Source organism: Schistocerca gregaria, chromosome 8, assembly GCF_023897955.1.
Source record: "Schistocerca gregaria isolate iqSchGreg1 chromosome 8, iqSchGreg1.2, whole genome shotgun sequence".
Classification (NCBI taxonomy): Eukaryota; Metazoa; Arthropoda; class Insecta; order Orthoptera; family Acrididae; genus Schistocerca; species Schistocerca gregaria.
This window is the reverse complement of record NC_064927.1, coordinates 444,794,052-444,809,810: the sequence shown is the minus strand read 5'-3', so window position 1 is coordinate 444,809,810 and position 15,759 is coordinate 444,794,052. Positions and strand designations below refer to the sequence as shown.

Below are 15,759 nucleotides of genomic sequence, written 5' to 3'. Positions count from 1 at the left end.
ACTGCTTGTAACACTGTTTTATGAGAACGGCAGCAATTGCAGCCCTGCATTGCGGAAATATTGATAGAAACATCTTCGAAGAAGTCCTATGTCAATAAATGGGCTATATTATGATCAAAAAATTTCAAGAAGTAGGTGGTGCAATAGGAAGAGTGAGGTGGTCCATTCCCATGGCAACTGTTGATGAAGGTGCTGTAGCTACAACCGGCCATGCAGCTAATTTCTCAAATTCTGAAACTAGTGCTCGAGCTATGTCATGGTTGTCTCTCACCTGGTTAACAATTCAGAAGATTTTTCGGAGTATTTGACCCTGGTATCCCTACAAGATTGATAATGTGCTCCAAATGATGGTTCAAATGGCCCTGAGGTCATCAGTCTCCTAGAACTTAGAACTACTTAAACCTAACCAACCTAAGGACATCACACACATCCATGCCTGAGGCAGGATGCGAACCTGCGACCGTAGTAGTCGCGCGGTTCCAGACTGACGCGCCTAGAACGATTCGGCCACTCCGGCCGGCTGCACCAAATGATGTCCCAAGATAGGCTTCAACGCCGTCACTTTGCCATTCGCTTTTTGGCATGCACTAAAATGGAGGACATGTGCCGGGTCATTATTCTTTGGACGAACGAGCCACATTTTACTCCGCCACAAGTTGTGCAGGAACATCCACTTCCCACTACGGTCAGCTTATGTGACCGTGTGGTGTGGTATCACAAGCTGCTCCATTAGCGGTCCGTGTTTTTTTTTTTTTGTTCTTATTTATTTTTATAGCAGGGCCTGTTAGGTTTACAGTGACTAGAGACATTTGCACATTGTAAGAACTTCCTCGTGGATCGCATGATTCCAGTTTTACAGGAAAACAACTGTGCCCACACCATTATTTTTATGGTAGATGGGGCGACACCACATGTCGCTTAGCAGGTGAAAGATTTACTTCAATAAACCTTCGGTAATGAGCGCATCGTCTGTAGGCAATTTGAGGATGTGTGGCCGTTCATATCCACCGACCTAAATCCATGTACTTTCTGGATGTGGGGAATATCTGAAAGATCCTGTCTGTCAAGAATGTATGTGGACTCTTTCTGATGTGGAGGATAGAATACGACGATATCTCGTTCTGATTGCATCGGGTACACTGCGAGCAACTGCCGACAATGCTATGTTACGGATGTAGCATGTTACTGAATCGGGAGACCATAATGAACGAGTGTTGTAACCTTAACCATATCCTAATAAACGTGCCATAACCAGCGTTTTCATGTGTTTGATCGTTCCTCCCCTTTTCCAGCAGCGGTACAACTGCTTACACCACCGTATTTTCACGTGGTGGCGGAAAGTTGAACTATTATTTTTTCAGCATACTCCGCGAGAATACCGATTAATGAACGTATCTGCGATGTTTCAGCCCCATGCGATGTACTCAGCCAGCACTGCATCACTCTAAACTCATTCAGTTTAATTATAACAATCCGGTACTTCAGATAGACATAGCGACTGAAGTGGCAATTGAAGATTACATCGATTCTGCGATGCAGTCAGTTTTGAACAGTGCAGCCCAATTTACTGAGCTATGGTAGTAGAACATACTTCCATCTTTATCAGGTAATTGTGGATCTCACTATGTGAATCCCTCCCCTAACTTACAACTAACTAATGAACATTACGGCATTAAATGTTAGCTAGCGGTGGTAGCATTTTTTTTTTTAAAAAAAAAGCTCCGACATAGTTTTAACCACTCGGCCGGTTACACTTGTTTACCATTATTTATATCGCATTTCATGGATGAACACGACTGATAAGACACCTGGCTTCCATGGGAATGCCCTCCTCTCCTCTGCTGCCGCAGTAGGGCCGCATGCAGCATTGGGACACAGCAGACTCCGCCGTGGGAGGCCTGCATACATTGCCCCCGCTTGTAGGTCAGAGTTGTCGCAGACACTCGCTCCGGCCGCCTCTCCTGGATCGCTGGCAGCAGCTCCACACGCACACACTCAAGACTCACACACCATGCCACTGCCGTACCGTGTTCTCCACTATCGCTATCACAGCGAGCGATCTGGACAACACGGCCCAGGGGAGAACTGCGCCATACGAAAGGAAAGGCCGTGCAAGCGATACTAGTTTCTCTATTGTCTTACGTCCGCTCTGTAAAAAGCGTGAACGCGGCCGTGGATTGTAGCAGATCTTGTCTGGCGCCCTGATCTTCTTCAATTCGTGAAGCAAGAAGGCGCTTGGTTTCTGTACCACTGTGCAGATATGCGTGTTCTCCAGCGAACCGAAGGTCGCTAGGACGTTTTCCGTTTTCCTAGATTCGTCTGCAGAAATGGTAGTCTGCTCTTCAGGTACCGATAGTCATTTTTATTTGTTTCATCAGTTTTTAAAATTTACTCAGCTAGACTTCTTTGTCGACAACACAAGATCACAGTACATTTTATAACGTATAAATAAGGTATTAACCCATTGCACTCCTTTATGTAGACACAGTGCGTCTCGGGCACTCTTATTTAAATCGCCGCCCTTGGTTGAGTCTTTCTGGAGACAATGAGGAAACTGGCCAACAATGAGGGTATGCATTATAGCAAAGAATGCGCTTTCATTCAGATATATTTAAATAAGCGTGACAATACAAAACTTTTAATTGTGAGATATTTTTTGAAACTGTGCACGCTGGACTGTTTCAATCGTCATTTCACTCGAATTGCTTAGGAATGAATCACTGCCATCGTCAAAATCATTATCATCAAAATCATTGTCACTCTCGTTTGGACTTTCGTTAATGTATGGTGCGGCATTAAGGGAGGAAGTATAATTGGGCCCCATTTTATCGATGGCAATCTAAAAGGTGCTATGTATGCTGATTTCCTACGTAATGTTCTACCGATGTTACTACAAGGTGTTTCACTGCATGACAGAATGGCGATGTACTTCCAACATGACGGATGTCCGGCACATAGCTCGCGTCCGGTTGAAGCGGTATTGAATATCTTATTTCATGACAGGTGGATTGGTCGTCGAAGCACATTCATCGAATCTGACGTCCTCAGATTTCTTTCTGTAGGGAAAGTTGAAGGATATTTGCTATCGTGGTCCATCGACAACGCCTGACAACATGCGTCAGCGCATTGTGAATGCATGTGCGAACATTGCGGAAGGCGAACTACTCACTGTTGAGAGGAATGTCGTTACACATATTGCCAAATGCATTGAGGTTGAATGACATCATTTTGAGCATTTACTGCATTAATGCGGTATTTACAGGTAAATATGCTGTAACAGCATGAGTTCTCAAAAATGATAAGTTCACAAAGGCACATGTATCACATTGAAACAACCGAAATAAAATGTTCCAATCTACCTACGTTCTGTATTTTAATTTAAAACCTACCTCTTAGCAACTGTTCGTCTAAAATCGTGAGCCATATGTTTGTGACTATTACAGCGCCATCTATCACAAAGCGAAAAACGTGGTCCAACTAAAACATTCATATTTCCTTATGTACTACACGAATATGTAATAAAAAAATAGGGGGCCCTACTTAAAGAAACGCAGTTGATATCCATTTGGTCTATGGCAGCGCCATCTAGCGGTCCCACCATAGCGCCGTGTGGTTTCCACCTTCAAGCTAGACAAGTTTCGTTCTTTGTAGTTTTTTCGTTCGACGTTATTTCGTGAGATCAATGGACCACCCTGTATAATCGCATCGGAGGCGTAGTGGCTTGCAGCAACAACTTCAAACAGAAACTTTTTTGTCGCCCCTTATACATAGGTATTTCATAACAGAGGCAGGGATTCAACATCAGATTGTGAAGTATTCAGTGAACAGTTCCTCTTACGCGAAATGCATTTGTTATTGCGTTCCATCATTCCAAAGGAACGTGTGACCCCCGTTTCTAAAATCGAGTTGCCAGTAAACATAGCTGTACTTCATGCATTCCTGTTAGCTTTCTTCTTAGGATCTTCGGACCACTGTTATTTACATAATTTTTGTGATGTTCGCCAGCTCGAGTGACTGGCATTGCCGAAGATTCACTCTCCAACACTGTTGGCCGACTGGAATTAAGCCCGCTGCCGGAAAATTACAGTATATGTACCTGTCACGCCAACGTCTGAGGGCCTTTGATGGTCTCTCCTTCTTACTTGAAGTGGTCGTTCGCTGTAGTACGGGAATCGAGAATGCGTTTATCTAAAGACTTCCTTCTTTCTTTTTAAAACTAAAATGCTGACGAAAAGGAAGAAAAATCAGGAAACAAAATTTGATGGAAGATATTGATACTAAAGACAACAGGCAAAATTGTCAGTTGCAGTTATTTGTATCGTGTACTTTACTGACATACTTTTAGTAGTTAAGTAATTAGCAGGCTTCTAAAACTATGTGTATATGCGTTCCGGAAAACGCTGAATCCACCTATTGTAGGGTGTAGTGTGTCTAAAGTTTTAGGTAATAATTTTTAAAGTGCCTTCTGACGCAGTACAGGCGCAGGTCGTACAAAAGTAACAGTGACGCTTCCGTTCATGACGTCCTGGCTGAGACCTCGTCACATACAGGGTCTCTCTCTCCTAAGAGCTGTGTGGAGTTTCGTCAGATACTTAGAGTATCGTTTTTGCAACGTGTAGCTGGAGTCAGCCCAAACGAGGGCTCCTCATGAAGTCTTTCATACGACATCCATTGTCGATGGAAATCATGTTTTTTTTCGCGTTGCGAAGGAAATTACTTTTAATGCAGAATTTTACGTGCACATTGGATAGAGCGGTCCCAAATTAGTCTAGTACGATATCTGATTTTTTTTATGCGTCTCGCCACAAATTCCTCTCCTCTGCCAAACGCTTCATCTCAGAGTAGCACATGCAACCTGTATTCTCAAATGTTTGCTGAATGTATTTCAGTCTCTGCCTTCCCCTACAAATTTTACCCTCTGCAGCTCCCTCTAGTACCATGGAAGTTATTCCGTGATTTCTTAACACATTTCTCGTCGTCTTGTCAATGTTTTCCGTATATTCGTTTGCTCATCTATCCCGCGGAGAACCTCCCCATTCCTTGCCTTATCAGTCCACCTAATTTTCAACATTATTCAGTAGCACCACCTCTCAAATGCTTCGATTCGCTTCTGTTCCTGTTTACCCAAAGTCCGTGTTTCAGTATCATACAGTACTCTGCTTCAAACGTACAATCTCAAAACTTTCCTCGACAAATTAAGGTCTATGTTTGATACTAACATATTTCTCTTGGCCAGGATTGTCTTTTTTGCCAGTGCTAGTCTGCTTTATATGTGCTCCTTGCTTTGTCCGTCGTGGGTTATTTTGCTGCCAAGGTAGCAGAATTCCTTAACTTCTACCTTGTGATTACTAGTTCTGATGTAACGTTTCTCTCTGTTCTCCTTACTTCTACTTATCATTAGTTTCGTCTTTCTCCTATTTACTCTTAATCCGTATTCTGTATTCATTATGCTGTTCATTCCATTCAACACATTCTGTAATTCTTCTTCATTTTCATTGAAAGGATAGCAATGTCATCAGCGAATCTTATTGTTGATATCCTGTCACCTTGAATTTCAGTCCCGCTCTTGAACGTTTCTTTTAATTACTTCATTGCTTCTTCGTTGTATAGATAGAATGATAGAGGAGAAAGATTACAACACTGTCTTACACACTTTTTAATCCGAGTACTTCGTTCTTGGTCTTCCAGTTTTATTGTTCCCTCTTGGTCATTGTAGATGTTGTGTATTACCCTTCCTTTCCTATAGCTTGACCCTATTTTTCTCCGAATTTCGAACATCTTGCACCATTTTACATTGTCGAACACTTTCTCTAGGTCGAAAAATCCTGTGAACGTGCACTGATTTTTCTTTAGTCTTACTTCGATGATCAACCGGAGCGTTAGGACTGCCACTCTGGTGCGTTTACCTCTCCTAAAGCCAAACTAATTGTCACCTAGCAGCCCTCAGTTTTCTTTTATTCTTCTGTACGTTATTCTAGTTGGAAGGTCGGATGCGTTAGCTGTTAAGCTGATTGTGTGATATTTCTCGCAATTGTCAGCTCTTACTATCTTCGGAACTACTTGGATCATGTTTTTCGCAAAATCTGATGAAATGTCGCCAGTCTCATACATTCTGGACACCGATCTGAATAATCATTTTATCACCGCATCCTCCAATGGTTTTAGAAATTCCAATGGAATGTTATGGACACTATCTGTATCCGATTATCAATATTTATTAACAGGGACAGTAAAACTCGAAGTAAACCATTACGCTGGCAGTAACAGCACGGCTCTGACCCGTGCTGACTGATACCGCCAAGCAGCAGCACTGCTCAGTCGCTGTTGGAGTACCGAGTATTCCTTGTGTTCTGTTGTCCGTGTTAAGACAAATCTATAAAATGAATATTGCACTAGGCTAACTAGCCTTTTTTTAATAGGGTAGGACACTTCCCGTCGACGCTGAGCATCGCATGAAAGACGTGATGTCAAGCATTTGTGTGGGCTGACTGCAGCTGTGCATTGTAAAAAGGAAATCACAAGTATCAGCGAAACGCCAAAGAAAATTTGCCTACGAGCGTTGGGAGGGGTACCCTATAATTTTCTCGTGAGGTTGGTTTCATAACGTAAGAGTTCACTAGAGGTAAAATTATAACCAGCCGATCATTTGCAATGGATAAAGAAATTCTTTACTAGGTTTCGACAAATATAAATTTGTCTTCTTCAGAAGGTAGCCTAAGGACAATGAACATCATAGCTTACATTGGAAAAGTATGAAACTTAAGCCAAGAATAAATTTTAACACAAATTAGAGAACTATTGCATTACAGATATATGATAACGACGACTGGTACTTACAATTTTACATTAGTAAGGACTAATGTACCATCGCAGTTTTTACAATTGTCGGCATAGATCCATTTGTCAAAAATGAAAGATAGCCCTAGAATTAGGGTTTGTCACGTAAATACAAAATAGTTCATGGATCTTTCAGAGCTCACAACCGACTGAGTGTAATCGGCGAGCGTAGTTACTCTGAAACCACGGCAGGTGGCGCTCGTGCCGAGAAACATGTGCCAATTGGCGTACAAATACAACGTGTAAATTATCAGTATTAATAACGTCCTTAGGTAAAGTGACAATAAAAACGAAGGCAATTAACGATCCCGTTATAACAGTACGGGAGCATTGGTACAAAAAATGTAGTTATACATCAAAAAAGCAGGTGACGCTTACGCTGAGGAACTTACGCCCAGTGGCATACATAGCCAAGATAAACAAAATTACATTACTATATTGGTGAAGCCCACAAACGGTATATACGTCAGAACTTTAAAATTGACAATAATGGCTCTTGTCAAGAATGAATTACGGACACTGATACACGAATCTGTTAATACACATTCACAGGGAAACCAGAATTTTTTAGAGCCAGGCAAAATCGAATAAGGGCCGATGTAGTAGCAGCATACATCGTAAGAAAACCACCATTACATAAGGGGTAATGAGCTTGAAGCATAGAAGGTGCATCATAGCTTCCTGAGGAAATAAACCACTAAGGTTACCAGCATTAATGTTGTACCAGAAACAGTACAGGTTTAAAGCCTTCGAAAAATTGTCTACAAGACGGGGTCAACTGGTTGTTCAGTATATTACCGTCCTTGAACTTACGATGTTTGAAAATTTGTAACTCTTCCCACAGATCTAATCTACGCCCTTTAACTTCTCTGCGTAGGATAACAGTGTTTTCTAAATGTTTAGGCATATGACTGGCTATCACGAGGTGTTCAGCAAAATTAGAACTGTGTATATTTGTTCCTTTTTTACCTAATAGGTGTTCCTTATATCTTGTTTTCACAGCTTGGCCTGTTTGACCAATATAGTATGAAGGACAGTTATTGCAGGTTAGATTGTAATCCCCTGAATTGGAAAACCAATCGCCGGCGATCTCTACTGAATATACAAGATTTCTCTTTAAACTGTTATCTGTAGAGAAGGAGACGTTGCAGTTACATTTTTTCATTAGAAGACGTTTTATCCTATACGATATATTACACAAGAAAGGAATAGAAATAAATTTTTTAGTTTCTTTGCTATCAGTGGGGAGGTTATTGTTCAAAGTCGAACAGTTTTGGGAAGTTTTCTTACTGAACATGTAATCAATTATATTCTGATTGTTCCCGTTATTACCGCAATCGCTTTGGCGACACTCAATTCTTTTTGTTGATCGGCAGGTGATAAAGGAGTGGTTACCATACGGTAAATGGCAGAATGAAAAAACGCCAGTTTATGAGCTTTTGGATGAGTTGAGTCAGCAGGGATGACATTATCTGAATACGTTTCTTTACGGAAGATGTTGAAAATGAAGGAACACAGGAGGGTGTAAAAGGTGTATGGAGATGCTGCTGTCGATTGCAGTACATTTAGTCGGTGGGCAAGCAGGTTACGTGACGAAAGCGGGCACGGCAGTATTGAGGATTGTCCTCACAGCGGCAGGTCTCGTACTGCACACACTCCAGACAATGTGCAGAGAGTTAACGAATTGGAGACTGCTGGCAGGCGCATCACAGTGAACGAATTGTCACGCTACGTTGGGATAGGGGAAGGAAGTGTTTGCAGAATACTGAAAGTGGCGTTAAAAAATTTTGTGCCACCTGGGTTCCCAGGATGTTGACAGTGGCTCACAAAGAAACAAGAAAAACGGTATGCAGCGAACTTTTGGAACAGTACGAGAATGGTGGAGTTGAATTTCTTGGAAGAATTGTGACAGGTGATGAAACATGGCTCCATCATTTTTCAGCGGAGACGAAGAGGCAATCAATGAAGTGGCATCATCACCCAAGAAAAAAAATTCAAAACCACATCTTCTGCTGGAAAAGGTATGGCTACGGTGTTTTTCGATTCCGAAGGACTCTTGCTTGTGGACATCATGCCATAAATTCTGATGCATATGAGACGACACTGAAGAAACTTCAAGCTCGACTGAGTCGTGTTCGACCACATCGGCAAAACCAGGATGATTTGCTGTTGCACGACAACACACGGCTACATGTCAGTCAAAAAACCATGGAAGCGATCACAAAACTCGGATGGACAACACTGAAACACCCGCCTTACAGTCCTGACCTGACTCCAGGTGAATATCATCTCTTTGAGAAACTGAAAGACTTGAAACGTGCCCTTAGAAAAAGTAATGAATTACTGTGCTGATAAACCTCTTACATTATTTGAGTTTTCAAACAGCTGAGCAGAACTGAACGTACTCAGACATTTCGCTCTTTACCTATTCTGATCAACACTAAACTGACGCACAATAATCTTTTTTTAGCGCAATGTAATCTGACTTTCGATAATCCCTACCAAAGAATGGCCTTGACTAACAATAACCTATACCTTTCACAAATGACTTACCTCACAAAAATCTTCGTTACTCGAACTACTGCAATACAGCAAGCGCCACTACAGCCAGTTAAATAAAACAGTCAAATTGCTGAAGGCACTAACTACTGATAAGCATACTACGCAAATGAAAGATTTTGATAGAGAACAAACAATGTATTTACCTTAATAGTGTTCAATAGTCATATATATCAGTTCACGACATCCAGTCTTACAAATTTACTATCTCTGATGGACACACGTCCAGATCATCCGCTCTCAAAACTCCGCCATCTCTCTCCCCACATCCACCACTGCTGGCGGCTCACCTCCAACTGCGCAACGCTACGCGCTGTTAACAGCCAACTGCCCAACACTACAATAGCAAATTCCAACAATGCCACCAAGCCACGGACTGCACACAGCACAGCCAGTGATTTTCATACAAAGCGCTTCGTGGCGGTGGCGTTACCAATATAGAACCTGAACAGCCTGCTTACAGACTTTCTTCGTATGAAGATGATGACTCCCTTGTGCACGCTGCCAAACAGTGGCTCCAACAGGTTGGTCCAGAATTTTACCGTTCCGGGTATACAGACGCTGGTTCCAAGATGGCGTAAAGCAGTTGAGAGGGATGGAAATCAGTGGAGGAATGGAACTATTGTTCCTAAAGGATATATCTACACACTGTAAAACTCTCAAACATCTAGAATAAAAGATGGATTTTTAAAAAAATAGTGTGCGTTTCTTTTGGAGTGACCCTCGTATTATGCCCCGATATCCTCAGCAATAACAGCGATTAAGTCACGTCCCTGCGTGAGTCGGTCTTAACGTAGTGGGGCACACGAAGAAACCCTCATCTGCCACTGGCTTCCCGCCAAGGTTCCGAGGCTACCTGGTCTAGATACGAAAGCGGTGTCGCTGTGAGCGTATGTCCAGCGGCTGACGTATGGTCGGGCGTCTTTCTGACTAATTAAGTCGTGCCCGGCGGCGCAACGGCATCGTCAGAGCAACGCAACCAAGACGCCGTTCTCCTCAAAGGTGCCGCGAAATCTGGCGCAGACTTAACATTTCATTTTGTTCTTTAAAGACAATGCTCTCGCGACAGAAGTTGCCCCGAATAGAGTACAATGGAACTCTCGAGCTAAAGAGAATAAGGCGCAGTGGACGCAATTGACTTTTCTGTTTCCGCTCATAACTGAAGGGTTGCCCCTGCAGAGAGCATTTCTTTTTTTGTTATTATTATTTTCTTTATTTTTGTCCCTCGGAGGGCGACATCGTTGTTACTGCGTAAGGCTTCCGCAAGTCGCCGTCGACTGGCGTTGTAAGGTAAGTAAATCAAAGAGGTAAGGGAGCAGCCCTGGGAGGGATGTAGGCCGGTGGAGCGAGACAGAGCGCTCTGCAAACGCAGAAATAAAAGAACACAAGAAAAATAACGAGCACTGAAGTATTTCGTCTCAGAAGGAGGTTCGGCCGGCCACAACAATTCCCCTTGTTTGTTATTCTTTTTGCTAACCCCTTCCCCCTGTCGCCGGAAGATATTACGAATACGATTCATCTCTGAGCCCGGCCGGCGCCCCCTAAGGAACGGGTAAGAACTGGCGACAAGCAGAGCGGGTCGACGCTCCGACGCGGCGCCCCTTAGCTGTTTGAGGGCGCTCGCCACGAGCGTGGGCGTCGGAGAGGCAGGGGGCGGGGTGGGGGGGAGGGGCAAGGAGGCGGGAGGGGAAGTCCCCCACCTCTCGCGAGAAGAAAACGACAAATGAGGGGACGAGAGGTGAGCCGCGCGGCTGCGGGGGAAGGGGGCGGGGGTGGCTTTTAGCCGCCAGAGGCGCCGGGGCACGCACGTCATTAAATCTCCGTTGTTTCGGTAAGGAGGAGCAGGTGGCGCTTTGATAAGGCGCAGCCGAGGAAGGGTTGCGACAAGAGACGACGGCTTAAGAGTGACAGCTCGAGGCGCGCAGGCACGCAGCCCGCCGCCAGCCGGCTCGCGAGCGCCGCGTGGGGGCGGAGGGGCGGGAGGCGGCGCCGAGGCGGCTCCCCGAGAGGTGTCTGCAGTGCACGGCGAGGTAGCTGCGAAGTAAACCAGCAGGTGACACATCAGGAATACACATAATTCCTTCCGTCAGAAAACGTTCCTGATACACTGCTGGAAAAAACAATTTAAACACCTGGAAAGACGACGTCCATTTAGGTCTGGCGGCCCGACCGGTTGGCTGTGCGGTCTAACGCACGGCTTTCCGGGCGGGAAGGAGCGAATGGTCCCCGGCACGAATCCGCCCGGCGGATCTGTGTCGAGGTCAGGTGAACCGGCCAGTCTGTGGACGGTTTTTAGGCGGTTTTCCATCTGCCTCGGCGAATGCGGGCTGGTTCTCCTCATTCCGCCTCACTTTCACTATGTCGGCGATTGCTGCGGAAACAAGTTCACCACCATTACTCTACCACGCACTCTACACTCGTCTGGTGTGAGATGTTCCCTGGGGGGGGGGGAGGGGGGGGCGAACCGCACAGTAACCCTGGGTTCGGTGTGGGGAGGCGGAGGGGTGAAGTGGACTGCGGTAGCCGTCGTGGGGTTGCGGGCCACTGCGGCTGCGGCGGGGACGGAGCCTTTCCGTCGTTTCTAGGTCCCCGGTTAACATACATATATACATACATAGATTCGACGACGGCATATGCCACCTGGGGCATACTAGATGTAAAGATAAGGATTTCAACATCGTCTGCCAACGGATGGCATAGTGGCATAGCTACCGGAGCGCCATCTGCGTTTGTCCTTCTACAAGGAAGGCTGAGAGCCAGTAGGCTCAGTGTGGTGCAAATGTGTGAAGCATGCAAGAGGCACTCGCGCTTCCTACAACCAACTGAACCAATTTAAAGGAGATCAAATTCTGGCCTCCCGAGTGGTGGGGTGCTCACATAACTTGAACATGCGGCGTCAGTTGTGCAACGATGCTGGTGTGAATAGTCACGTCAACATTCTCACACCTGTGGACGAGATTCTCGACGTCCTCGCAGCACAAATGCGTTCCAGGATCGTCGTATTGTAAGGGCAGCACAGGCCGATCGTACTGCTACCACAGCACAGATGAGAGGGCTTGTGAACTCAGATGTGTCAACACGAATTTGCGGACCGGTTATTGGCAGTGAAACTACAGGCACCCACACCTCTAGCCCGTCTTCCACTCATGCCGGAGTCGACTTGCATGACTCGATTGATGCTGTCAGATGATCACTTGGAAGATGTAATGGGGCGCTGCGATGAAAGCAGGGTCTGTCTGCAGGCAAGTGATGGTCGTTTGCGCATACGACGTACACCTAGTAACGTAGAGGGTATTCGTCCAACACACTCTGCCCGCATCCCAGCTATTTTGGTCTAGGGTGCGATGAGCCAGAATGCTCGTTCACGTTTGGCGTTTCTGCACGTGGTGCTAACCAGCGCTCAGTAAGTTCAGAATGTTGTTATATCCGTTCGTTTGCCTTTCTTGGCCGGCCGCGGTGGTCTCGCGGTTCTAGGCGCGCAGTCCGGAACCGTGCGACTGCTACGGTCGCAGGTTCGAATCCTGCCTCGGGCATGGATGTGTGTGATGTCCTTAGGTTACTTAGGTTTAAGTAGTTCTAAGTTCTAGGGGACTGATAACAACAGCAGTTGAGTCCCATAGTGCTCAGAGCCATTTGAACCATTTTTTTTTTCCTTTCTTGCAACAAGAAGGTGATGTATAATTCCAACAGGGCCACGAAGCCCAAACTGCTCCTGGAACTCAAAGAGCTCTCCAGGACGTGCAGCACCTTCCCTGGCCAGCACGATCTCCGGACTTGTCTTCAATGGAGCATGTGTGGGATATGATGGAACGAGAAGCGACTTGTGCGATCCGCTAACCAACAAATCTCACAGAACATTATGACCAGGTCGAGAGGGAGTGGCACAGCATATCGACTGGACGCCGGAGTCAGCGCTTGCATTGTAGCCCGTAGAAGCTACGCCACGTACTAATATGGGTGTTGCAGCGTGGGTCGACAACTGTCACCTCAGAACTGCTTGTGCTATTGATCTCTAAATGTAATCATTTCATGCACTCCATGTGCATTGTTGCAACAATAAATCTTAAGTCAATTGGAAACCTCTGACAGCGTGAACTATTGTTTTTTCCGACAGTGTATGAGGAGACTTGCAAAGACATGCACTGATTGATAATTACTAATGAACAACTGATACCAACTGATACTTACTAAGCAGCAACTGCTAATTACTAGGGGACAACCGAAAAAACCTGACCAATAATACTAAAGGGTAATGTAGAGGACGGGACGTGTTAACTGCAGCGAGGTCTGTGCACATAGACTGCCCTGTAAATATTCGACATTCACCCGTCTGACGAAGGTTGTTGTGGAACTGGTTAGTGCGACATTCTGTGTGCTTCGGCAACATGCAGAAAGACAGCATTTGAGTGCTTTCGATCGTGGGCGAGTCGTTGGACGGCTCGAAGCTAGTCAGAGCGTCACTAATGTGGCCTCAGTAATGTGTGTATCCAAATGTTTCGTCTTGGGATTAAAAAAGGCCGCTTAAGGTGTAAGTGCTATGCAGACGCATTCTGTGGTCGTACACGGACCACCACACCGAAAGAGGATCGATACACAGCCCTAGCGGCAGAAGCCAACCGACATCGAACTCCTACGCAGATCACTGAAAATTCTGCAATCGCTACCGGTACATGTGTCTCTGTCAAAGTCACTTCTCGGAGTTGAAATCGTGTTGGTTTCATGTTCGGTAGCCCGTTAAATGCATCCCAGTTCAACCACGCCATCCTCGGGATGCAGTTCGCTAGTGGAGGGAGCATGTTCGTTGGAGACAGCAACAGTGGTCGACTGTGATGTTCTCCGACAATCCCGCATCTTTGTGGCAAGCGATTCTGGCTACCAGTTAGTGTGGAGAGAGAGGGGAAAACCTTACACGCCACAGAATGTTCACCAACGTCATAGACCTGGCCTAGGCGTTACGGTGTGGAAAGTCATTACCCACAATGAAAGAAGACGGTTGCATATCTTTGCGTGAGATGCCGTTACAACACAGTGGTATTGCAGATAGATTATTCTGTACCATGTCCGTCTATTTAGGGATGCGGGAGTCTCAGCCTTTCTATTAATGGACGAAAGTGCCGGCCCACACAGGACCGCTGAGGTGTCGGACATTGTCTTGCAAACGTCCCCATCTGTTGACTCAGGGATGGAGACGTAACTGCACGATCCGTTACAGCCATGAGGATAAGATGCCTGTCATCTCGACTGCTAGTGATACAAGGCCGTTGGGACCCAGCACGGCATTCCGTGTTACCCTCCTGAACGCACCGATTCCATATTCGTAACTGTCATTGGATCTCGACCAACGCGAGCAGCAATGTCGCGATACGATAAACGGCAATCGCGATAGGCTACAATCTGACCTTTTTCAAAATAGGAAACGTGATGGTACGCATTTCTCCTCCTTACACGAGGCATTACAACAACGTTTCACCAGGCAACGCCGGTCAACTGCTGTTTGTTTATGAGAAATCGGTTGGAAACTTTCCTCATGTCAGCACGTTGTAGCTGTCGCCACCGGCTGCAACCTTGTGTGAATGATCTGAAAAGCTAATCATTTGCATATCACAGCATCTTCCTCCTGTTGGTTAATGTTCGCGTCTGTAGCACCTCATCTTCGTGGTGTAGCAAGTTTAATGGCCAGTAGTGTAGTTGCCAGGTTCGAATGAAATCCCAATTCCGTTTTACAAAGAGTGCTCAACAGCATTGCCCACTTACTTAACTAGCATTTATAGCGAATCGCGAAATGCAAAATTAGAGACCAGTGTCATTAACATTGCTTTGCTGCAGAATTTTTGAACATATCCTCAGCTCGAATATAAAAAATTCCTTGAGACAGAAAAGTTTCGGTTCGCGAATCAGTACGGTTTTGGAAAGCATCCCTCATGCGAAACTCGGCATTCCCTTTTCTCACATGACATCCTGCCGACTATGGATAAAAGCATGATTCCATATTCCTAGACTTCCGAAAGGCATTGGGCTCCGTGCTCTACTACAGGCGAGGGTACGAGCATACAGAATAGGTTCCCAGATACGTGAGTGGATCGAAAACTTCTTTAGTAACAGAATCGAGTCCGTTGTCCTCGACGGCGTGTGTTCATCAGGTATCGTCAGGAGTGACCTAGGAAAGTGTGATAAGAGGGCTGTCATTTTCTATGTACACAAATATTCCGGCAGACAGGATCAGCAGCAATCGGAGGCACTTTGCTGATGATCGTTTGGTGTACGAGAGGGCGTGACTTTAAGAGGATACAATATGACGTAGGCACCTAGTTGGATTAGTGAATGACATGTGGCTCTAAATGTGGAAACATGTAAGATAATGGA

General features: G+C 45.4%; 1 protein-coding gene across 1 annotated transcript in view; it reads right to left on the bottom strand.

The window, feature by feature from the left end:
* Positions 1-15,759, bottom strand: part of LOC126285235 (serine/arginine repetitive matrix protein 1-like) — a 150,679-nt gene that overhangs the window by 54,033 nt on the left and 80,887 nt on the right. Inside the window, exon 4 of the mRNA XM_049984533.1 lies at positions 10,874-11,430. Within this exon, the coding sequence (XP_049840490.1) occupies positions 10,874-11,430 (557 nt within the window). The remainder of the gene's footprint in view (positions 1-10,873; positions 11,431-15,759) is intronic.